General features: G+C 30.3%; 2 protein-coding genes across 2 annotated transcripts; both read right to left on the bottom strand.

Moving 5' to 3' along the window:
- Positions 1-3705: 3705 nt before the first annotated feature.
- Positions 3706-7944, bottom strand: EndoB (endophilin-B). Its single transcript, XM_065512321.1, has 7 exons — positions 7827-7944; positions 7230-7663; positions 6888-6951; positions 6779-6817; positions 6528-6718; positions 3951-4167; positions 3706-3894 (listed from the first exon to the last, which is right to left on the bottom strand). The coding sequence occupies exons 1-7, from the start codon at positions 7902-7904 to the stop codon at positions 3715-3717; spliced, it is 1203 nt and encodes a 400-aa protein (XP_065368393.1). The 5' UTR covers positions 7905-7944; the 3' UTR covers positions 3706-3714.
- Positions 7945-12163: 4219 nt separating this feature from the next.
- LOC135961998 (BTB/POZ domain-containing protein 6) lies at positions 12164-24523 on the bottom strand. The gene is made up of 2 exons (XM_065513667.1): positions 23995-24523; positions 12164-13556 (listed from the first exon to the last, which is right to left on the bottom strand). The coding sequence occupies exon 2, from the start codon at positions 13554-13556 to the stop codon at positions 12294-12296; it is 1263 nt and encodes a 420-aa protein (XP_065369739.1). The 5' UTR covers positions 23995-24523; the 3' UTR covers positions 12164-12293.
- Between the last annotated feature and the right edge of the window lie 1743 nt (positions 24524-26266).

The following is a 26266-nucleotide window of genomic DNA, read 5'->3' as shown; positions in this document are numbered from 1 at the left end:
GACTTAAAATTTAATTGACTGTCTTAATTGCACTAGAAAAAAGCTTAAATAATGTATAAATCATGTTAAATTTTGTTTTTTTGTTATGTTAATGGTTAACAATAATTATAATAATGCTAAACAAATTTATTAATATTTTATATTATTTATATAGTTGTTTTATTTATTGTTACAATTTTTGTAATTTTACTAAACATTAAAACCTAAAATTTTGATGTTTTTCTATATTGTTTGCTACATGATAAATTATTGTACTCATTATAAGGTATTATTTTTTTTATTTTGTTAAATTTTATTTTATTTTTTTTCATTAGTTTAAAACTTGTTGGTTTAATTTGGGCAATTTTAATATCATTGATTTTGAAATATTGGTGTTTAGTTAGTGTTGTATTTTAGCAGTTAATTGATTAAATTTTTAGCAAAACAATTATATCTTAATATGTGCTTTGTTTCTTAAAAGCGTGAAACAATGGTCTAAATAAGACTGCTGTTCATTTCTATCGAAAAACGTGTGTATAACTCAATTTTCTATAGCAAATCTTTTGTATAACACAATTCTTGTATAAAACACAATTTTCTATAGAAAATCTTGTGTATAACGATATTTTCTATAGAAAATCTTGTGTATAACGATATTTTCTATAGAAAATCTTGTGTATAACGATATTTTCTAAACAAAATCGTGTATTTAACACTATTTTCTATAGAAAATATTGTGTATAACGATATTTTCTATAGAAAATCTTGTGTATAACGATATTTTCTATAGAAAATCTTGTGTATAACGATATTTTCTATAGAAAATCTTGTGTATAACGATATTTTCTATAGAAAATCTTGTGTATAACGATATTTTCTATAGAAAATCTTGTGTATAACGATATTTTCTATAGAAAATCTTGTGTATAACGATATTTTCTATAGAAAATCTTGTGTATAACGATATTTTCTATAGAAAATCTTGTGTATAAAACTATTTTCTTTAGAAAATTTTGTGTATAACACAATTTTCTATACAAAATCTTGTCTATAACACAATTTTCTATAAAAAAAAATAAAAGTAATTCAAATAAGTAAGATTTCCATATTCGAATCGTATATACCCTTCACCAATATATACTTTAAAAAAAATATTAAAAAACTACTTTTGGGAAAAATTAGGGTGAAAAAAAATTTTTGGAAAAAATTTTGACGAGTTTAAAAATTAAGATGAAAAAAATTTAGGTAAACTAATTATTTTGGTGAAAAAAAAAATATTCAGTCCAATTATGAAAAAAATTCACCAAATTAAAAAAACTCACGTGAATTTTTTTTTCATAATTGGTCTGGTTGTAGAACAAAAAATTAGGTGAAAATATCGAGGTAGTTACGGTATTTTGCTTATATCTCAGCCAATTGTGATTCTACGATTTTAAATAGCAATCTAAGTCGGACTATAACGGATATATTGATGTATCAATCATGTATGTTAAGTTATTTGGGAGGTGTGAAAAGTTTATTTCATCATACAGACGGACAAACGGGCATGGCTATATCGACTCCGCTATCTATAACAATCCATAATTTATACACTTTATGAGGTCGCAAGTGAAAAATGTCCAAATTAACAAGTAAATCTTATATACCCTTCACCAAATTATACTTCAAAATAAAAATTTTAAATATTTTTTTTTCCAAATTTGTTTTTTTTTTAATTTTTTGGAAAAAAAATTTTCGGATTGTTTTTTAAAATTTTTTTGTTTTTAATATTTAGAGAAAAAAAACTTGGTGAAAAAAAATTCGGGTTAAAAATTTTTTTTTCCGATTTTGACCCATTGTAGGTCCAACTTACTATGGTTTTATATACATCGTTGCAAAGGTCTTTGAAATATCTATCATTAGATATTCATATTGTCTATAATAATGACTTAGTAATCCAGATATAGGTCAAAAATCGAGGTTGCTGGTTTTTTCCTTATATCTCAGCCATTTGTGGACAGATTTTCTCGAAAGCGAGCCGGAAGAATTCCGGAGATATTGATATATGAATCGGGGGCTTCGGAAAGTTGATTTCAACAGACAGTTTTAACAGTTCGACTGTGACCGATTGTTCTTTCCTGGGGAAAAAACTTTCGGTTTGTACAGCTGTCACTGAGTTGACAATCTTTGGCCGAATATGATTCGGGTCGTTCCGGAACGGATATGCAATTGTCGTGGGAACGCGGACATGCCTTAATTGATTCCGCTTTCTATAAGGATCCCGAAAATATATGTCGGAAAATTACAAACGGAATGACAAACTTATATATACCCTTCTCACGAAGGTGAAGGGTATAAAAATGGAATGACAAACTTATATATACCCTTGCCACTCATGGAATGCAATACTGGTGAACATAACATTTTAAGTGTAAAAATTTACCATAGAAATGGTGAAAATGTAAACTATGTTAGCTATGGGTAATTTAATCGCTAAATTCGAGGCCTCAATTGGTAAATGTTGACATCAGTAATCTTTGGTTACATCATTTAATTCATGAGAAATTTCCCAGTCGGATAATAGGACTACTTTCTCTGGTGACACCTGAAAGACCGGGGTTAGGTGAACAAACCCCTTAGAACTGATGCTCTGAAAGTTGTCTTTGGTTTAAGCAAGACGGCGCACGAGCCACACAGCCGACCACTACAATTGATTGGAACTTTTAAACCCTTAAATGCATCTCGCAAACTGTGAAATCTATGAACTGTGGAATTTTCTATGGAAATCCATTTGCACGACCCAGATAACTTTAAGCCACAAATTCCCAAGATAAAAATACCTAATGAATTTAAAGACTGAATAATTTTCTTGATATTTAGTCAGAGATTCGAATTAATTAATTAATTCAAATTGTGCTTAATTCACCAGAATCTTAATTCGGAATTAAAAAAATATAATTCTTTGGCTTCATTCAAAGGCTTTTATTTAAATAGAATTCTTTCGTCGTTGAATTAATTCATAACAGAATTCATTTAATCTTTATTTTTCTTCTATTTGTTTTTAAGATAAAAAATCACAAAGCAGGGTTTAAAAAACTCTAAGCAGGGATTATTTCGCCTCAACCAATTCTTAATGCCATCACAAATTACGGCTTACGCCTAGGAATAGCCTCGTCCAAGAACTGTCAGCCGACCTATATCTTCATACAGAAAGCCGAAACTCTCGAACTAAACTCCTAAGTTTTATGGTCTACACCAAGTTCCAAAATAAGTTTAGTTTGGGTTCAAATCCACCATTTGTCAAATTGAAGCGCCTGAGCGATAATGATTCCAATAACGCGAAAGTTCTTTCTCCACCCAGAGCTGAATTACGAATGTAATTTTTTATAAATTCAAATGTAATAGAAATTGAATTTAAATTTATTTTTGTTTTGCTTCTAAGCATCTACAAAATGAAATTAAAAAAAATTTTACTTTTAAGCCTTTTTGTATTAGAATTGATTTGTAGAAAAATGTAATCATTGAATACATTTTTAAAGCAATTTTATAATGGATTTGAATTCAAGAAACTTTGAATGATTCTATAAAGAATGAATTCTCTATGGAATGAATTCATTAAATGGAATAATGAATTAATTCTTTCGAACCCAAATTCCCAAATTAAAATACTTTTAATAAAATCCAACCAATTAATCGCTAAAATGCTAAGTTATTTAAAAATAAAAATACTGACTTTAAACATCGTTACATGCCATTTTAGTAATCACTGTCACCGCTAATAGCCTGCTCATCGTCACCTGCACCACCTGCTGCTGGCTCCTCGTCGTCGTCATCCAATATTTCCAGAAAAGCTCGTGGCACCAAACCCTTCAACAAACCCTGCTTGCCATACATGTAATCGGTATTTATGGGTGAACACTCGGCCACCAAAATAACCTAAACAAACAAATAGCAATTAATATCAGTTATTGTACAACTATTTCAAAATTCACCTCATTTGCGCTTAATGTCAATTCCGTATGATCTTTGGCATCGTAGGCACACAAAACGCGCGCCCTTTGCATTTGATCCGCATTCACACTAATGGGTGCTGCATTAATTTTCGTTTTATTTGAGGCTCTGGCAAAAGGATTTCCTCCTTGTTCAATTCCTCCGGCTGCCTGATGTTGATCCATTTCAATGGGCTGATAAGGTGTAGGGCCTCCCAAACTTTAATGTGTTTTTTTTTTGTTTTACATTTTATTGGTCAAAATTCCAATTTGTGTTTCATTGATTGTTAAAACGTTTGCAAAATTTCGTTTCGATTTTTTCATTGTGTTTGTTATTTTTTTTTTTCATTATTTTGGTTTTGAGGGAAAGTTTTGAGAGTTTTGTTTTGAGTGTATGAAAAAGTAATGATTTTTTATGGGTTAATTTTTTTAAATATTTTGATTTATTTTCTTATACAAAATTCTAGAAATATTTTGCTCTTAAGTTTTAACCATATTTAATCATTAATTAACAAAGCATTTAATTATTTAAAAAAAATATATAATAGTATGTATTTAATATGTATGTTTATTAGTTTATAAATATTTATTTTTGATTTAAACTGTGAAGCTTTTTCTTTTTTTTTTTTAAAAAAAAACAGTAACGATTTACTTTAAAATGTATAGAGTATAGAATATTATTTTAACTATGTACCTTGCACACTGTTTTTTTAAATATTTAACAGAATTGGAATATGAAATAAACAATTTTAGGTTATATTTTACTTGCTTCCCAGAGAACAAAGAATTTGGAAAGACATAACGGATGCATCACAATTATTTAATTTTATTTTCATAAATAAAAATTAATTATAAACAGGGATTAAGAAGTCTCGGGTCTGACATGGAAGCACTATTGCCAAATTTGAAGATTTTTAGTACAAAATTTGAATTGTTTTTCATGATTAGAAAACCTTAGCAAATTAAATCTAAGCCATAAAATCCAAGGTTGACTATCGATACTACTAAACTACCGTTACCCTAAAATATCCTTTCAGCTCAACTAACTTTACCACTGAAATAGCGTTACCGATATAATTGTAAATACCGTTACCTCTCAGTACCTGTCGAGGCCCATTGCGAACCCAGTGATTACGATTTCCTCGAATCGATATGAAGCCCCTCTTATAAAGATTGTGACCCTCTCTCGCTATGTCTGTGGTCTTTTGCAGTATTGTGAATGCCACTTAGGAAGATTGACAGTTGACAATTTAAGTCCTGTAAATCTGCCTAAGCGCCCTGTAAATCTTCCTAAACCCCCCATCTTTTTAATATTTTAAAAAATCGGATAAAAAACAAAAAAAAAAACGTTTAAACAATGTTTGTTAATGCACAAAAATGCCTCTAACATCCCTGAATGGGCTATCAATTTATGTTGAATAACAGTATATAACAAGAAGAATGAAACCAAAGGAAAGGACATTTTCACAGGAATTTTTGTACTCCTTTAATTAAAAAAATATATTTAAAGCTATAATTAAGCAAATATTTGAGTTTTACTATCCTGATTGCAAAACTGAATAATATTTTAAGAATTTGTTCCTGCCTGAATGGGCTATCAATTTATAATGAATAACAATCTATAAAAAGAAGTAGTGTACATTTCATACAACTCTGAAAACGTTAAGAATTTAACGGTTACAAAATTTAAAAAAAACAGTGTGCTTTTTATAAATACAAAAACTATTAATAATGTATATTTATTAAACAATAATAAAAAATCGGTTCAACAATTATTAGCTATATATGGTAAACGATAGTAATTCCCCTTTTTCCTCCTATATTTTTTAATTATATATGTATATCACTATGTGTATTTCAGAAACAAATCTTCAAAATCTCTACTTAAATAGATGTTATGGCTGTGGTATCATATTTCAAATCACATTCATCTAGAATTTTTGAGGGATTTTTATCGTTGCTAGCCGTTGTGGACGTACTAAAGGGATTTGTTGTTATATCTATGGATTCTAGGTTATCTAAATCTACACTATCGTATTGACAATAAGAGGCTAAAGATTTTGCAGCATTGGCAGTTTCAGTGGCGGCCACAGCAACTGTTACAATTTTGTCATTACTAAATTGTGTTGGATTAGTAGTAGTAGTAGTGGTAGTACTGGTGATATTATTAATAGATGAATTTTGAATGTTTACGTTTTGGTTTGCATTGGGAGGCCCTGTATCTATATCTTCACTATTAATGCGTAGACGCGGCTTTTCTGGCTTTAGTCTGCAAACCAAGTTTGGAAGTTTTTTTTTTTGTTTGTTTGTAATTTTTTACGTTCAAAATTGATATATTTGTTAATAATAATTTTAATATTTAGTTTTCTATGATATTAACAAGGTAACAACATCTTTATTATTGTTATGAAAAGTGCATGATTAACATTTTGTTTATATAGGTGCATTTTAAGATTTAATGACAACAATTCTACAGTGCTCGATTATTTCTTGTTTAACTAATAGGAGAACTTAACTTATATTAAGATATATTTATTGCAACTACAAAGTTTTCTATATTAAAATTTAAATTAAACTTACTTGGCCAAATCCAATTGTAATTGATCCATAACATCGGTACAATGTTTATAATAACGTACTTGATTTTCAATAAAGGCATGCAAATGCCTTAAATGTGAGGCCTGTGAAGTGTTAATGCCCTCTAGCAAAGATTTGGTAATTTCCGCTTGACGATCAAATTCTGATTGAGCCACACGTAAATCACGTTCAGCCTTAAAAGTAAGTATGTAATTATCTATGGTTTCAATTTATGAAAAACAATAAAATAAAACCTGTTCCAATACAGCTTCTGGTGTAACACCATCTTTCTGCTAAAGGTTTATTAGAAAAAAAGTGTAATTTACTAAAAGAAAAATCAAAAATCATTTTAATTTTACTAACCGTCTGTTGTCCCAACATGCTACGAGCCTTGCTGACCCTTTTTTTGCAAGAATCCAAATCAAGTCTAGAAATTAAAAAAAAAGAAATACAGAATAATAAGTAAGATTGCGATATTCGTAAAATATTTAAAACAATTTGTGGTGAACAAAATGTTCGGGATAAAAATTTGGTGAAAAGTCGGTTAATAAAAAAATTGGTGACAAAAAATTTTGTGAAAAATTTAGTTTTTTGCCATTTGTGGTAAAATATTGAAATTACAAACTTATATTACATAATTATGGTGAAAGATATAAAAATTAAAATTTATACTCAAACTTATATTAAAATTTATTTTCAACTAACCGTTTTGTTTCCAACACACCCCTTTCCTTTGTAATGGTCTTCATTTCGCCATCCAAAAATTTACGCAACGGCGTTGTAAAGCATATACTAGAGGAAGCAATGAAATCTCTTTCACATTTTCCCAGTCTCTGCTCGGCCTGGCCCACCTTAATTAAGGCCTGGCCATAGGGCAAGTCCTGGCCGAAATCTGCACCCGCCTCTAACATATCCAATGCCAAATACTCCAGATTACTCAAGCGCTGAGGTTTCGATTTGTCAATTTTCTCAAAAATAAAATCTTCTACACGATTTTGAGGATTTGGCACCAGCACAGACTCAACATCCTTGACAATTTTCTCTGTCCAGGTTTTGGTGACATCGGCACGTTCGGCCAAATTTTGAAATTCTGAATCATATTCTGTGCGTTCGGTTGTACCAAAACGTTCTTCGGTAAACTGCATACAAAAAAAACAACAACAATATAACACAAATAAATAAAATCAATCAAGGATAAAAGTTTATATAAAAGTCATTCAATTATATTCAATAATAAATTAAGCAGCCCTCTTATAATATAGTATATAAAAAAACAAAACATTCCACTGCCTACACACATACCTGTACTACTCTTGAAAATGTACTGCCAGCTTCCTTGACTAAATTTTTCATATTAAAGTTGGGTACATGAAAATTCATTTTGTTGTTTAGTTATTTTTAAATTATAACACAATTAACTCTGTTTTTCTTTTAGTTTAACTAAGAAAATTTATTTATTTAAGTTGTATCCTTTATTTTATAGTTAGATAACACAGTAATTAATAAAAATTTCTTAAAGAAAAGTTGAACTGTTTCCAGCGGATGTTAGTAAATATTGAATTTCCAATAAGAATATTTGATAGGAAATAATATGTATGTATAGGTGTAAGTGAGTGTAATCTTACATTGCCAACTTTATATTTAGTAATTTAAGTTGGCAACTCCTCAGCTTAATTTAACATATGGTAATTGTTTACCTATGACATGCAGTGTAAAATGATAGCTTTAGGTTATTGTGTTTATTTGCAGTGTTAGTTGTGTTTAATTTTTATTACTGGCAAAAATGGGTAAGTTTTTGTTGATTAATAATAATAAAAGCATTAATTATACTAAATATTTGTAATTATTAGTTATATTTCAAAATATTTGTTATATTACTTTTTAATAGTGTGTGAAATTAATGTGATAAATGAAAGCTTGCTTAAGTTGTGCTTAAATGTCTATAGCTTTGTTTTTAAATAAAAATTAATGTTATTAAATTAATAACACATTATGATTAAAGTTTAAAGTAAACAATAAATATAATTTATTTATCAATGCAAGTTATAAACAATTTTATTAAATTTGGCCAATTTTTTTGGAGTCGCAATATTTCCCTCCTATTGGGCGGTTACTGCGTAACTCAATCCGAAAACGAAAATGTTCGAAAATGTGTGCTAAATACATACATTGTAATTCGAAAAGATTTCCTTTCGAATCGAATTAGGCAGTAACCCCCCAGTTTTACTCGATATCGAATGCAGTAATTCGGAACGAGGGCGGAACCCAGCTTAAACCTTGTGCGCAAAGTACAGGTCACAAAAACATATAATACCCTACGCTATATTATTAATTATGGACCGATAGATTTGACCATGTGATTTATTTCTATATGAAACTTATTTGTGTTAAATTTGTTCTGCACAGAAACATTTTTATACATATTCGTTAAATTGTGTGAATTGGGGCATATATAGAAGCTGTGGTCAAATATGAATCGATCCGCACAGAATGTTGACGAGTGATTTACTTGTAAATAAAACTTATTTGTGGAGAAATTGGTGTGGATTCTATAGAAATCTAAAATGTATGGCCGAAAAGTCCTATTGTGGGCGGACATTTGTATGGGGGATAGGTGAAATAATAGACCGATTTTTAGCAGTTTTAATAAGCTTCGTCCTCGTTCCTAATTTCTAAAGCGTTTTATTTCAAGAGACAGACGGACATGTCTATATCGACATCGCTAACTATAACTGTGCTTTGTTTTTATACCCTTCACCTTCGTGAGAAGGGTATATATGTATATGTAAGTTTGTCATTCCGTTTGTAATTTCCACAATATAATTTTTCGACCCTATAAGTATATACAGTGGTTGACAAAACAATGGAAACTTTTCCAAATATTTCATTAGCGGCTTAAAATCTGAAATAATTTTTTAAAAAATTTTAACATTTTTGTAGTATTTTATTTGTATACTTTTATTAACTTAATTTAGCAAAAAACAAACGACATAATTAATTAAATTCTAAAAATGAGAAAACAAAATTAAAAGATTTCTTTATTACGGCATTGACAAAACAATGGAAACTTAGGTATTATTTTAACAAATATGGTCTAAACTTTGCAATAACTCAATATTTTGTTGGGTATCTTTTATTTTTAATAACTGCTACACATCGAAGATGCATTGAACCAATTAAAGAGTCAATGGTCTCCTTTGAAATATTTTGCCGTTCCCTTGTAACCGCCTCCGATAAATCTTCCTTCCTGGTGTAATTTTGGGTCCTTATTTTACGATCTACAATTTCCCATAGATTTTCTATGGGATTGAGATCTGGCGATTGGGCAAGCTACTTCAAAACACGTACCTCGTTGGATTGCAACCACTCGGTTACAACCCTAGAGGTGTGTTTCGGGATATGCCCCTAGTTTGGAATCTCCAAACTAGGAATCTCCAAATTGTTCTTTTTAGAAATGAGTGGTTTTTTGACAGGACGATAGCAACCAAGACCAGCCTCATTTGCCCTACGACTAACTGTTCGGGTACTTATTTCTAATTCTAGACTATTAACAACCTCTCGAGGAGTTATTTTTGGGAATTTCTTGAACTCTCTCGCTATTAAATTATCTTGTCTATGAGTAGTCTTACGAGGTCTTCCACCTAAATGTTGAGTTTTTACAGAACCGGTCTCACAAAATTTCTTTATAATTTTTGAAACTGCTGATTTATTTATTGAATATTTGTCACAGATTCTTTTTTGTTTTGAACCAGCTTTAAAATCGTTAATTATTTTATTTTTTAAGTCTTCACAAATCTTAACTTTAGCCATTTTCGTTAATTTTGAAAAACAGCAATTATGCGAAAAACTGCGAAAAAGAAATTGTGAAAAATTACCAGAATTTAATAATAAAACAAAATAACTGTAAACAGGATGCCTTTTACATCGTTCTTTTAAATATTATTTTCGTTTTACACTTCTTTCTTGCAGAAGTTTAAAAGTTTCCATTGTTTTGTCAGTAGCGAAATAGTGAATATTTTTAATTTTGTTCCCTTTTTTCAGAATATAATTAATTATGTTGTTTGTTTTTCAGTCAATTTATATAAATAAAACTATACAAGTAAAATACTAAAAAAAAAATTTTTATTTTAAAAAAATATTTTAAATTTTGAGCTACATATGGAATATTTGGAAAAGTTTCCATTGTTTTGTCAACCACTGTATATATATATTGGATCCTTATTGATAGTGGAGTCGATTAAGCCATGTCCGTCTGTCTGTGTGTCTGTTGAAATCAATTTTTTGAAGACCCCAGATATCTTCGGGATCCAAATCTTCAATAATTCTGTCAGACATGCTTTCGAGAAGATATTTAAAATCAGCAAAATCGGTCCACAAACGGCTAAGATATGAGGAAAAAACCAGGACAACCTCGATTTTTTACCTATTTTTGACCTGTATCTTAATTACTAAGTCATTAATATAGACAATATGGATATCTAATGATAGATATTTCAAAGACCTTTGCAAAGACGTATATAAGACCATAGTAAGTTGGACCTACAATGGGTCAAAATCGGAAAAAAATATTTTTTAACCCAAATTTTTTTTTCACCAAAAAAATAAATTAAAAAGCAAAAAATTTTTTTTTTAAAATTAAAAAAAAAAAAATTTTAAATTTAAAAAAAATTTAACAAAAAATGAAAAAAATAACTTTGAAAAAAAAATTTAGTAAAGAAATGTGCTAAATTTCCCAATTATTGATGACATTTCACTGACATTTTATTGTTGGGGGATAAGCTAGTTCCTATGCGCATTTCACTGGTTGCTTAGGCCAGATCGTCAGTTTGTTTACCTAAAACTATTTAAAATTTTTATATTTTGAAGTATAATTTGGTGAAAACAAGCTCTTACTTGTTTTCTATATGATTGAGATTTGGCGATTGTACAGGCCAATTCAAAACACGTACCTTATTGGATTATAACCGCTCGGTTACATTGCGGTTAAAATGGATTTGTTTCCGATGACATGAATTGGACACATACCTTGCCATAATAAACTTGACTATCGCCCATCACTGTCACTTAAATTGTATTTGGAGAGAACAGTATTCCATTTCTTTCTCGATCAATTTAAATGATCTGGAAAATTGTATACGTTTTTCGTTAGAAATTATTAGCGCATTTGTATTAATAACAATTGTATTACAAATATATAACAATCCAGACTTGTCCGTCAGTATGGTTTGCTGATAATTTTACCTTAGAATCTTACAGTTACTATTGTCACATAGAAACCAGGAGACTAAACCTTAAGCCTTCATCCAAAAGAACCTTTTTTCAATTTAATAATTGATAAAACATACCTAGATTCCAAAAAAGTAAACCTCCCTACTACCGTCTATCTTTTTTACCTTGTTCTTAGTTAATTTTCTAAAACAAGTTAGAAAATATACACATATTTTGCCTAAAGTCTTATTTCTAACAGATCATCAATCATTTGTATTGCCAAAAATTCTATTTTTTAAATAAATAAATCTTTAAACAAACTGGTTTATAGAGAAAAGAAAAAACAAAACGAAACAAACATTTTTAAAAAGCAGACTCATCTTTTTAATAAAACTCAACAAGTTTAATGAACTTTTTTTGTATTTTTATTTTATTATGATTTTTTTTTTAAGTACATAATTTAAAATATTAAACTAATATAATTTGTGTTAAAGAAAGTTAATTAAAATGTTTAGTCTATTTAATCTATGCTAAAATTTATTTATTTTATTTACTAAAAACTTAAACTAAATTTATAAAATGTAAACCTTTAATTAAACTACCACTGTGAGTATCCCAGTCTCTAAATTGTATACCATCCACCAAATGGGAAAACAAGCTACAGGGATATTCGGCACCTTGACATTGGGTGGGCCGCCACACCAGTTTAATTTGATATTCTATATCGGGCGATAATACAATGCCCTTGGGCCATTTTATACTTAAATCACAATTATATTTTGTTAATTGTTTAGATACGTCATAGGACCACAGCAGGCTAGAGTCATAGTTGGGCGCCGTAATTTCTATACGTAAATTCTCCATATAATCACCAGGTACCTGCTGGCGCGTTAGATGCGGCATTAGGCGACTTTGTAGGGTAAGACCTTGCAGGTTAATAAACCTATTCGATTTTATATGCGATAGCCATACATAATTATCGTAATCAATGTTGAAGGGACGACAGGCCTTGTAGTAGCATCTTTCTATAGTTTGGGTATATTGAGGTTTTAGGCTGTCCTTAATTTCTAAAGAGTCCTTAGCTTCCGACAAATTGAGATCTTCTATAATGGTAGAGCACTCGCTGGATTTTAAACCCATTTCCACACATTCCTGCTGGCACCATTCGTATATAAACCATAACAGACTTTGTGCCGGTATCTGATCTTTGCATAGATTTATGATGGTCTTAATGCAATCCTTGGACACATGATAATAATGTGTTTTCAAATAGGCCACAAACTGTGACTCACTCAGACAACAGCGGGTAAAGAAATTCATGCAAATATTCATTAGTCTGCCGAGATCTAAGCAAATACTCAATTCCAATGAAGCCAAAATATTGGAAAATCTCAATTTCATTTGTATATTCTCCAAGCACTCCGTTTTCAATTCATTTAGCAAATATTTCTCAGCACCATAATACAATTCAATGGTCTCCTCTAGCGTAAGTGTATGAAAGTCAATGGAACCCTTGTAAATATATAAAATCATGAGCTGAAACATTTCCACACTCATATCCAAAATCTCCACAAAACTTTCCGCTTCACTAATGGGGCCATAGAACATGGCCTCGAAGACGGGACTGGCCGAGGCCAATATCAGTTTATGGCACTTTACTTTGCCCGCCTCACCCACCACAAAGACACAGTCCACATATTTTTCCGTAGTCAGCAGTTGTTCGTAACGCCGACTCAAGTCATGCTGCTGCTGGGAAGATTTCTTTAAATTTTCTATAAGAAAATCATTTTTTAAATTTATTGCTTTTAAAGTAGCCGCCGACATCTGCAAAAATAATTGTTATATAAAACGAAAAAAAAGAGAAAGTTTTAATTATTTATCCAAATAAAATATAAAGTGTATTTAATATTTATAAAATAAAGAAATGCAAAAACATTTCTCATGTTTTTTTATCAACAAATTTACATTTTATTATACGAAATAAAAATACATGAATATTAAATGTTGAGAAATTTGTTTAGTTTTGTTTGTGAGTCTGTTAAAGATTCCATCAAACCAGTTAGCTCAACCGTTATAATTCAAATAGTTTATGTAAATTTCATCCAAATAATAGTTAGTAACATGAGATATAAATATTTGGCTAAACTTTTCATAAAGCGCTTTTGAATATTTATATTTTGGGGGTAAATATCTCTTTTATAAACAGGTTTTTTTTCGGTAACAACTATTTATGCTTAAAAAGTGTGCTATTTAGTTACATCATTAGCACACCTGGTGATTAAATAAATTAAGGAATTCTATTATTTAGAACATTTTCAAAAAAGTATAAGTAGAATAATTTGAATACATAGACTACATAAAGACCTGCGATTGAAGCTGAAAATAGACCACATAAAGAACTACGATTGAAGCTAAACTTAAGCTTAATAAAGACCTACGACTGAAGCTGATATTAGACAACATAAAGAACTAAGATTGAAGCTCAACTTAAGCTAAATAAAGACCTACGACTGAAGGTGAAATTAAACTATATAAAGACATAAGATTGAATCCTAACTTAAGCTAAATAAAGACCTACGACTGAAGCTTAACTTAAGCTGAAATTAGACTATATAAAGACATAGGATTCAAGTTTAAATTAAACTAAATAAAGACCTATGATTGAAGCTTAACTTAAGCTAAATAAAGACCTACGACTGAAGCTGAAATTAGACTATATGAAGACCTAAGATTGAAGCTCAACTTAAGCCACATAAAGACCTACGACTGAAGCCTAACTTAAGCTAAATAAAAACCTTTGACTGAAGCTGAAGACCCACGATTGAAGCTCGACTTAAGCTAAATAAAGACCTACGTCTGAAGATGATATTAGACTATATAAAGACCTAAGATTGAAGCCTAACTTAAGCTAAATAAAAACCTACGACTGAAGCTGAAATTAGACTATATAAAGACCTAAGATTCAAGTTTAAATTAAGCTAAATAAAGGTCTACGATTGAAGCTAAACTTAAGCTAAATAAAGACCTACGACTGAAGCTGAAATTAGACTATAAAAAGACCTAAGATTGAAGCTCAACTTAAGCAAAATAAAGACCTACGACTGAAGCTGAAATTAGACTATAAAAAGACCTAAGATTGAAGCTCAACTTAAGCCACATAAAGACCTACAATTGAAGCTCAACTTAAGCTAAATAAAGGCCTATGATTGAAGCTTAACTTAAACCAAATATAGACCTACGACTGAAGCTGAAATTAGACTATAAAAAGACCTAAGATTGAAGCTCAACTTAAGCTAAATAAAGACCCACGACTGAAGCTGAAATTAGACTATAAAAAGATCTAAGATTGAAGCTCAACTTAAGCCACATAAAGACCTACGACGGAAGCTCAACTTAAGCTAAATAAAGACCTCCTACTGAAGCTGAAATTAGACTACAAAAAGACCTAAGATTGAAGCTCAACTTAAGCCACATATAGACCTACAATTAAAGCTCAACTTAAGCTAAATAAAGACCTACGACTGAAGCTCAAATTATACTATAAAAAGACCTAAGATTGAAGCTCAACTTAAGCCACATAAAGACCTACGACTGAAGCTCAAAATAAGACTATATAAGATTGAAGCTCAACTTAAGCTAAATAAAGAAATCCTACTGAAGCTGAAATTAGACTGTAAAAAGACCTAAGATTGAAGCTCAACTTAAGCCACATAAAGACCTATAATTGAAGCTGAAATTAAACTATATAAAGACCTACGGTTGAACCTCGACTTCAGCAAAATAAAGACCTACGACTGAAGCTGAAATTATACTATAAAAAGACCTAAGATTGAAGCTCAACTTAAGCCACATAAAGACCTACGACTGAAGCTCAACTTAAGCTAAATAAAGACCTACGACTGAAGCTGAAATTATACTATAAAAAGATCTATATAAGATTGAAGCTCGACTTAAGCTAAATAAAGACCTCCTACTGAAGCTGAAATTATACTATAAAAAGACCTAAGATTGAAGCTCAACTTAAGCCACATAAAGACCTACGATTGAAGCTCAACTTAAGCCACATAAAGACCTACGATTGAAGCTCAACTTAAGCTAAATAAAGACCTACGACTGAAGCTGAAATTATACTATAAAAAGACCTAAGATTGAAGCTCAACTTAAGCTAAATAAAGACAAACGATTGAAGTTGAAATTAATAAATTACGCGACCGGAAAATTTATATTGCAACAACTGAAACTGCAACTAAAGATCACTGATGTCAATATTAGTTTTTTTTCACGTAACCGCATAATTAAAAACGGAACTAAAAATGATTTTACGTTGTTTTCATTTAGTGTTTCAAAAAGCCAATTCACAAACGTTCCATGAGTCCAAATCGTTTCTTGGTTAAAATGTCCCAAGTTTGTATTTAATAAATGTCAAAGGATAACAGTTCCATTCTTGACATTTTAATAATTTGACAGTAAATTTTCTTCATAACCTCAAATTTACTCACGCTTTATTTTTCACACCAGTTTTCATTTACAAACGGGATCAATTTTAAGTACGTCCCTTAAAAGAGTAATACTTCAATATTTCTTAATAAATTATACAGATCCTACTTACTCCAGCAAATTTGTCAAGTTTACTTCCCCAGGCAGAAAAATACCCATGCAGAAGTTCTATTACAGTACTCGTCATGATGTTAACAATATTTTGCCAGCAATAATCAAACAGCACTATTTCTATTTCCTGAATGAAATTTGTGAATTCGTTTATACTATTTATAACGATTAAATTTAATTTGAATTACATAAGTTTTTAAGTTAATTAATATTTATTTAGAAATAATACTGAACGTATTTCACATATTAATAATGAAATTAATGTAAACTTATATAAAAATTATTTAACATTTACATTTCAAGTTGTGAATGAATTGAACTTGGGTAAAATGTTAAGGTCGCAATTATTTGTTGGTTATTTTAATATTTTTTTATTTCTATTTGTAATAGAGCATTAAATCGGTGGTGACACGTGAATTGACTAATTTGTATGCAGAAAGCAAAATCACGACAAAACATGAGGATTAATTTCAGGCAAACTAGTGTAAAAGGGCTAAGAATATGTTTTGTGAAGACACAATTCTATGCTTTCATAATATAGTTAACGTCATGACGAGTACTGTAATAGAACTTCTGCGAGGGTGTTTTTCTGCATGGGGAAGTAAACATGACAAATTTGCTGGAGTAAGTAGGATATGTATCATCTATTAAGAAATATTTGCGTATTAATCTTTTAAGGGGACATACTCCAAATCTAACATGTCAAGTTGAACAAATTGATCCCGTTTGTAAGTGAAAACAGGTGTAAATAATAAAGGGTGAGCAAATTTTAGGTTATGAAGAAAATTGACTGTCAAATTATGAAATGTCAAGAATTGAGCGGTTATCCTTTGACATTTATTTAATACAAACTTGGGATATTTAAACCAAGAAACGCTTTGGATGCATGTAACGTTTGTGAATTTTCTTTTCAAAACACTGAACGAAAACAATGCAAAATAATTTTTAGTGATGAGGCCGGTCCATTTTTAATTATGCTGTTATGTATAAAAAATAAATATTGACATCAGTTGTTGCAAGATAAATTTTCCTGTAAAGTAAGTTATCGATTTGGCGATGTTAATTTCAGCTTCAATTGTAGGTCTTTATGTAGTCTAATTTCAGCTTCAATCGTAGGTCTTTATTTAGCTTAAGTTGAGCCTTAATCGTAGAAATTTATGTGGCTTAAGTTGAGCTTCAATCTTAGGTCATTTTATTGTCTAATTTCAGCTTCAGTCGTAGGTCTTTATTTAGCTTAAGTTGAGCTCTATTCTTAGGTCTTTATATAGTCTAATTTCAGCTTCAATCGTAGGTCTTTATTTAGCTTCAATCGTAGGTCTTTATGTGACTTAAGCTGAGCTTCATTCTTAGATCTTTATATAGTCTAATTTTAGCTTCAATCGTAGGTCTTTATGTAGTCTAATTTCAGCTTGAATGGTAGGTCTTTATTTAGTTTAAGTTGAGCCTTAATCGTAGGATTTTATGTGGCTTAAGTTGAGCTTCAATCTTAGGTCATTTTATAGTCTAATTTCAGCTTCAATCGTAGGTCTTTATTTAGTTTAAGTTGAGCTTCAATCGTAGGACTTTATGTGGCTTAAGTTGAGCTTCATTCTTAGGTCTTTATATAGTCTAATTTCAGCTTCAATCGTAGGTCTTTATGTAGTCTAATTTCAGCTTCAATCGTAGGTCTTTATGTAGTCTAATTTCAGCTTGAATGGTAGGGCTTTATGTAGTCTAATTTCAGCTTCAATCGTAGGTCTTTATTTAGCTTAAGTTGAGCTTCAATCGTAGGTCTTTATTTCTATTGTCTTCACAAGACATACATATTTCTATAGAAATGTATCTTCTATTGAAATATACAGTGGTTGACAAAACAATGGAAACTTTTCCAAATATTCCATATGTAGCCCAAAATTTAAAATATTTTTTTTTAAATATTTTTTTTTTTTTAGTATTTTACTTGTATACTTTTATTTATATAAATTAACTGAAAAACAAACAACATAATTAATTATATTCTGAAAAAAGGTAACAAAATTAAAAAATATTCACTATTTCGCTACTGACAAAACAATGGAAACTTTTAAACTTCTACAAGAAAGAAGTGTAAAACGAAAATAATATTTAAAAGAACGATGTAAAAAGCATCCTGTTTACAGTTATTTTATTTTATTTTTAAATTCTGGTAATTTTTCACAATTTATTTTTCTAAGTTTTTCGCATAATTGCTATTTTTCAAAGTTAACGAAAATGGCTAAAGTTAAGATTTGTGAAGACTTAAAAAATAAAATAATTAACGATTTTAAAGCTGGTTTAAAACAAAAAAGTATCTGTGACAAATATTCAATAAATAAATCAGCAGTTTCAAAAATTATAAAGAAATTTCGTGAGACCGGTTCTGTAAAAACTCAACATTTAGGTGGATGACCTCGTAAGACTACTTCTAGACAAGATAATTTAATAGCGAGAGAGTTCAAGCAATTCCCAAAAATAACTGCTCGAGAGGTTGTTAATAGCCTAAAATTAGAAATAAGTACCCGAACAGTTAGTCGCAGGGCAAATGAGGCTGGTCTTGGTTGCTATCGTCCTGTGAAAAAACCACTCATTTCTAAAAAGAACCGTTCTGCTCGTCTACAATTTGCCAGGGATCATTTAAACTGGTCGATACAGAAATGGAATACTATGCTCTTTTCCGACGAATCCAAATACAATTTAAGAGGCAGTGATGGGAGAACATTTGTAAGACGACCAAAGGGAAAAAGATTAGATCCAAAGTACACAAATAAGACTGTAAAGTTTGGCGGTGGCAATATTATGGTATGGGGATGTTTTTCAGGGCAAGGTATGGGCCCAATTCATATTATAAAAGATACCATGACAGGTATAGGATACAGAACCATATTAAACGATGTTATGTATCCATACCCTGAGGAAAATATGCCACTAGTTTGAAGATTCCAAAACGACAACGTACCGAAACATACCTCTAGGGTTGTAACCGAGTGGTTAAAATCCAACGAGGTACGTGTTTTGAAGTGGCCTGCCCAATCGCCAGATCTCAATCCTTTGGGAAATTGTAGATCGTAAAATATGGACCCAAAATTACACCAAGAAGGAAGATTTATCGGAGGCGGTTATAAGGGAATGGCAAAATATTTCAAAGGAGACCATTGACTCTTTAATTGGTTCAATGCATCGTCGATGTGTAGCAGTTATAAAAAATAAGGGATACCCAACAAAATATTGAGTTATTGCAAAGTTTAGACCATATTTGTTAAAATAATACCTAAGTTTCCATTGTTTTGTCAATGCCGTAATAAAGAAATCTTTTAATTTTGTTTTCTCATTTTTAGAATTTAATTAATTATATCCTTTGTTTTTTGTTAAATTAAGTTAGTAAAAGTATACAAATATTTCAGATTTTAGGCCACTAATGAAATATTTGGAAAAGTTTCCATTGTTTTGTCAACCACCGTATCTTGTGAAGAACACACTTTTCTATAGAAGCTTTTTTTTTCGTCAACCAATTTCACTGATCTCAGTCCTTAGTGAATACACTAAACAAACATACACACCCACATGTATTAAAGTAAAAACATTGCTCTAAAAGTAGTAATGAAGCCAAATAATTCTAAATTGTATTAATATGTAAATAAATATGTACCAGCATATACGAGGGCAATCGGAAAATATGTAACAAAATGTAAGTGCTGTCACCTGACTAAGTTTTGTTCAAATTTTCAGAGATATTGGGTTTAGTCCTGAAAAACTTCTTCAATTGTTTGGCTATGAGTTCATACCCTAAGCTTTTTTTAATCATTCCTGGTTTCCTTTCAATCAGGAGAATTCGATATGTTTGATTTTTGCTTGTGACCTTTTCTATTTCTCTAAAGAAACCATAAAGGAATATCAAATATTTCTTAATTATAAATTTGTCAAGAAACATGAGTGTATTATTGCCATAATAATTTATTAAGAAAACTGTGTGTTAACCTTTTTTTAACGCACCCCTTATTTGTGCTGAAAAGGTAAACCCACCTTTAATGAGACTTCTCATCACGCCCTCCTAGTTTTATATGTACATATGTATTATATTTCCTACATTATTTATTTTTATTTTGTTTTCAAATCAGCAGGGAGTTTATCTTTTATTTTTATTTGTTTTTTAGATTTATTTAAACAAACCACATGTTTAAGTTTGTAGTACGTATAAAGAATTATTTATTAATTGTTGTTATTCATTGTTGTTTTAATTATTGTTTACCTCACAAACTCGTTTTTTTTTCCTTTAAAGTTTTATTTATTAACCGGCAAAAATATTAGAATGATGATCAATTTCATTTGAAAATCATAATAAAAAAAAAAACTAAAAATAAACATTAAAACAACATTAACAATTAGGTATTACAAAAAAATGAGCAATTAGAATAACTAAACACACACATGCAAATATCTACTACGTTTTAGCCAAGTGTTGTTTAGTTAATCTCAAGTTTAGTACCCGTTAACAAAAATGTAAACATTGATTATTTACTTTTTACTCTTACGAACTCTCTCAATTGTTATTGTTATTATTTCTGCTATCAACACAATCAATACAACACGAGAGTATCAATTACCAAGGTGACCAGATGTGTTTGTTCGTTGACAATAGGTTTTCGTGAAGCCTGCCAGTTAGTGTAAAACTATTAGGCTGTTCACCTTTCATTGATAAATAAACGTTCTTCAAGTGTTGTTGTTGTGGTTTTTGCTATAAATGTGAAAATTATATGAAATAGCGAAATAAAATAGAAACAAAATTTCAATAAATTAGAAAATAAATCGTGATTTGTATTGAAAAGGCTTATTTATGTATTATATTATTATATTAAATATAAACTGTGTTGTTTACCCTCTACATAGTTAGCTAATAAACTTTGTTCTAAGTTAAAAAGGTTAACACTAGATTGCCTAATTTCCCTGATCTTTTTTCATTATCGGGAAATAATACAAAACATCTAATCTAAGCCAAAAAGTCAAAGATTAAAGAGTTTCGACTATCGTTTCATTATCAAATCAGAATGTAAAGGATATTCCGATAGGCAATTCCGAACTTTGACAGTTGTTACTGGCCATATTGTTAAAGCTACTTACATCTGTCGAATTAACTGTCGTTTATTTAGTGTTATGTTCGAGCAACGTTCCGCGAGTTTCGACTATTTTACGGTGAGGCTCATATCTGGATGAATGGGTACGTCAAAAAAAAAAACAAAATTGTCGAATTAGGGTCTGTACCAATTCACATGAGAACCAATAGCGTTCAATGAATTCCGAAAAGGTCACTGTTTGTTTTGGATTTTGGATTGGCTTCGTCATCGGTCCATATTTCTTTGAGAACGTTGTTGATCAGGCCATCACCGTCAGTGGCGATCGCTATTAGTCGATGAATATCAGCTTCTTTTGGTCTGAATTGTGTGATATGGTCACCACGTCCCACATAGGACATTGAGGCTATGGTCATACACGGGGAGGTAGAGTGCGATTTGAACCCGTTAGATTTTTTCAGTTGATTGAATAAAACAATCGAATAATTCGAGACGTTAAGAAAATTTAAAAAGAAATTCACGACAAAAATTCCAAATTTCTGGGAATTCCCGTGAAATATGGTAGATTGAAAACTCCTTCAACTTTTTAAAAACTGTAGGTTTCATTATTATAGAAAATTGAAAAATTAACATTAGATAAACAAAAGTACCATTCTTCTCTCTCTCTCTCACAGGTTGTTTTTTATAGAAAAATGTACCATAAGAAGAACGAACTAGTCTCCGCTTTTCCTCAGTTAACTGTTTACACATATTTAAAAATATCTATTTTCTTTGTATGGTAGGTGACTCACCCTCTGTTCCAACCCCTCTAATTTTTGGTTAAACCTCATGCAATAATAAGAAATTGAATCGTGTAAAGTTTGAAGACTTTCACATAATAGTTCTCCAGATATTCTAAATGAACTTTTACATTGCATGGGAGGTGCCACGCCCACTAATCCAATTACGGACAAATAAATCAATAAACAGACATACATTCATTATACCCTACACCACCATAGTGAGGAGCGTATATTGTGTTAGTTCTGATCTTTGTAACGTGCAAAAATATTGTCCCAACATCCACATTAAAATATACCAATCGGCTCAAGATCACTTTCAGAGTCGATTAAGCGATGCCCGTCTGTTGTCCGACCATGTATACTTTGTAATCAAACTGCAGGTCGCAATTTCAATGATAAGTCGACAAGCTTTTCTATTGCCCCAACTACAAAGCCTATAGAATTTGGTAAGAATCGGTCCATTATTTCTCCTAGCCCCCATACGATTGCCCTATCTGAAAATAGTTAAGCTCTTATAAATATCTTAATTCTATAGATATCCAAACCAAATTAAGCTCAAATAAGTTTTATATCTGCCGAACTCGCACCACCAAATTGTGTGATGATCGATTTATTATTAGTCATAGCTCCCATATAAGGCCCACTTCCGAAAATCACTTTAACTAGCATAAATATCTTAAAAATTTTGGTATTTCAATAAAATTTAATACAAATAAATAATATATATACCAAAGTCATTTCACCAAATTATAACGATCGGCCCATAATTACTAATAGCTGCCATATGGGTCCAACTTCCGAAATTTATAATCTTCTCGGTGTAGGGTATATGGTCGGACTTTCTTAATTGTTTTTATACCCTTCACCTTCGTGAGAAGGGTATACATATGTTTGTCATTCCGTTTGTAATTTCCACAATATAATTTTTCGACCCTATAAAGTATATATATCCAGGATCCTTATAGATAGCGGAGTCGATTAAGCCATGTCCGTCTGTCTGTCTGTTGAAATCAACTTTCCGAAGCCCCCAAATAACTTACATACACGATTCATACATCAATATCTCCGGAATATCTTCCGGCTTGGTTGCTATTTAAAATCGAAAATCGGTTCACAAATGGCTGAGATATAAGAACAAATTCAGGACAAACTCGATTTTTTACCTCATTTTGACCTATATCTGATAGATATTTCAAATAACAGATATTTCAAAGACCTTTACAACGACTTATCTTATATACGACCATAGTTAGTTGGACCTACAATGGGTAAAAATCGGATCAAATATTTTTTAACCCGAATTTTTTTCACCTAAAGATTTTTTTTGGTAAATATTAAAAAAAAAAAATTTTAAAATCCAAAAAAAATTTAAAAAAACAATTCGAAAAATTTTTTTTTAAAAAAATTAAAAAAACAACTTTGGAAAAAAATAAATTTTGTTTACCTAAAAATATTTCAAATTTTTATTTTGAAGTATAATTTGGTGAAGGGTATATAAGATTCGACAAAGCTGAATGTAGCTCTATTACTTGTTTGTTAAATAAAAATATTTTTAAAATGTATCCGTTGTTAATCCTGAATCCCCTTAATCCCCCTAATTAGTAGCAAGTTTTTGACACCCGCGTTAAATGTTAAGGTTGTTAAAGTCTCATAAAAAATTCTATAAAAACGGAAGGTTTTTAAATGAACCTTTTTCACCTAAACATTTTTCATGTATAATTATTCGTAGAATAATTCATTCTTGAAAAAAACATGTGTTTGTATTATTAATTAGTTGACTGTTCCTTATTTAAATAAACCATTTCTTACCGTATTATTATGTATAGAATTTTATTCAAGTTGGTTTGAGTTTTTGTATTTTTAAAATGTGTAATATTTTAGTTTACAATTTTGTTTTATTATTATAATTATTATTTTTATTGTTTTATTTAGTTACATTTATTTTTTCTCTAGTATTTTAAGTGCAATTTTTTTTGTTTTTTTTTTTTTGATCTTATGTTCAAGTATAAATAAATTATTGCGCAAAATAATTAATTATATTTGTGTATTTTTTTTTTTCAATCTTACAAAATAAAATGACACAATTGTTTAAATTTTTTCATATTTATATGGAATATTTCAATTCAGTTAAACGAAAGTTATATTTGTTTGTGTTTTAAATTATATTGTTTAACAAAAAAAAAAAAGTTTCTTGAACTTGACCAATATCTTTTTATTTTTTTTGTTGTTGTTGTTAGCAGCTGATCTCTGTAATATAACGAAAACAACTGACTAACGTTCTAGATTTAATTTAATTTTGTATATTTTTGTTGCACACTAACGTTCTTTTACCGCCAACTTTTTAACCGCAACTGACTGAAAATTTGTTGAAACTTTAGTATTTTATGATCAAATATTTCAGTGTGATATTCAGCTATAAATTCTCTTACGTTACTCTTAATTTTCTGCTCTTGAGTTATTAAAATTATTGTACAATGTTGCCAAACTTTAGGGGGAATTTTAGAATATTAAATAATGTGGGGATTTTAAATAAACTTCAGGCAAGTTTTGTTTTGCAAGATTCATTCAATCCAACCAAATAATTTAGTTTTGTCCCCATCGAAACCAGAGACCTGCGCCGACTAAATTTCACGGTGGCGACGGCAGACTACTAAAATGATCAGCAACGGCTCAAAGCCGGCTGTCAGCCGACTAAATATTAACTACTCAAATTCTAAATAACTAAAAATTTAAAAAGTGAAACTATTTTCAAAACGACGGATATTAAGCCGAGCAAAATTTCGGCGGCGGCTCAGCCAGCTTACAGCTGTACGGCGCAGGTCTCTGATCGAAACTTGATCCAAGAACATCAACTTAACATTTCACGCACTAAACTTATAATAATTTTGAGATAGATATGGAAGATTTCGCTTAAATTGTCAGCAATTGAAGGTAAAACGGCCCAAAGTGTTTTACCGAAGCGATTTTTCATTTCGACGGCCATCAGTGGCTAAAAAAAACTTTTTATTTTGGAAATATTTCGGTAGCTGCTTAAATAAGGATTGAAAACTTCGCAAGTAATTGTTTAAAAGTCAATGCATCCGCAGATGCAATAATTCCCAGACGTATTGGCGATAACAATTGGGAGCTTTGGAGCTGATATTTTTACCCCTTAAGACTTTTCATGTTCTGCCTTATAAATACAAATAGAAGTCTAAGAAGTCTCAATATCTGGCTATCGTTTTTCGTAACGATATACTTCCAATTAATATAATTTTATTAACTGTCAGTATATCGTCACGATAAAAAATAACCTGAGATTGAGAAAATGGGGCTAAAAATACTAAAGAACTGAGGCTACCTGAGGTAGAACCAAGGCGAATTTATATACAAGGTGGTGTCGTTGGCGAATTCAGGCAAATACGATCGAATTCATGCATTTTTTATACAGTGGTTGACAAAACAATGGAAACTTTTCCAAATATTTCATTAGTGGCCTAAAATCTGAAATAATTTTTTAAACAATTTTAACATTTATTAACTTAATTTAACAAGAAACAAAGGACATAATTAATTAAATTCTAAAAATGTGAAAACAAAATTAAAAGATTTCTTTATTACGGCATTGACAAAACAATGGAAACTTATGTATTATTTTACAAATAAGGTCTAAACTTTGCAATAACTTAATATTTTGTTGGGTATCCCTTATTTTTTATAACTGCTACACATCGACGATGCATTGAACCAATTAAGAAGTCAATGGTCTCCTTTGAAATATTTTGCCATTCCCTTATAACCGCCTCCGATAAATCTTCCTTCCTGGTGTAATTTTGGGTCCTTATTTTACGATCTACAATTTCCCATAGATTTTCTATGGGATTGAGATCTGGCGATTGGGCAGGCCACTACAAAACACGTACCTCGTTGGATTGTAACCACTCGGTTACAACCCTAGAGGTGTGTTTCGGGTCGTTGTCGTGTTGGAATCTCCAAACTAGGGGCATATTTTCCTCAGCGTATGGATACATAACATCGTTTAATATGGTTCTGTATCCTATACCTGTCATGGTATCTTTTATAATATGAATTGGGCCCATAC

This window comes from Calliphora vicina, chromosome 5 (assembly GCF_958450345.1).
Source record: "Calliphora vicina chromosome 5, idCalVici1.1, whole genome shotgun sequence".
Classification (NCBI taxonomy): Eukaryota; Metazoa; Arthropoda; class Insecta; order Diptera; family Calliphoridae; genus Calliphora; species Calliphora vicina.
Note: the sequence above shows the minus strand (reverse complement) of the source record. Positions and strands in the feature narration are given on the sequence as shown.

Excerpts from the sequence above, each read along its gene's own strand:
- EndoB (XM_065512321.1), bottom strand. The coding sequence starts at position 7,904 with ATGAATTTTCATGTACCCAACTTTAATATGAAAAATTTAGTCAAGGAA. Across the intron at positions 6,818-6,887 it reads GCATGTTGGGACAACAGACG|CAGAAAGATGGTGTTACACC; the intron begins GTTAGTAAAATT and ends ATAAACCTTTAG. Across the intron at positions 3,895-3,950 it reads TGACATTAAGCGCAAATGAG|GTTATTTTGGTGGCCGAGTG; the intron begins GTGAATTTTGAA and ends TTGTTTGTTTAG.
- LOC135961998 (XM_065513667.1), bottom strand. The coding sequence starts at position 13,556 with ATGTCGGCGGCTACTTTAAAAGCAATAAATTTAAAAAATGATTTTCTT.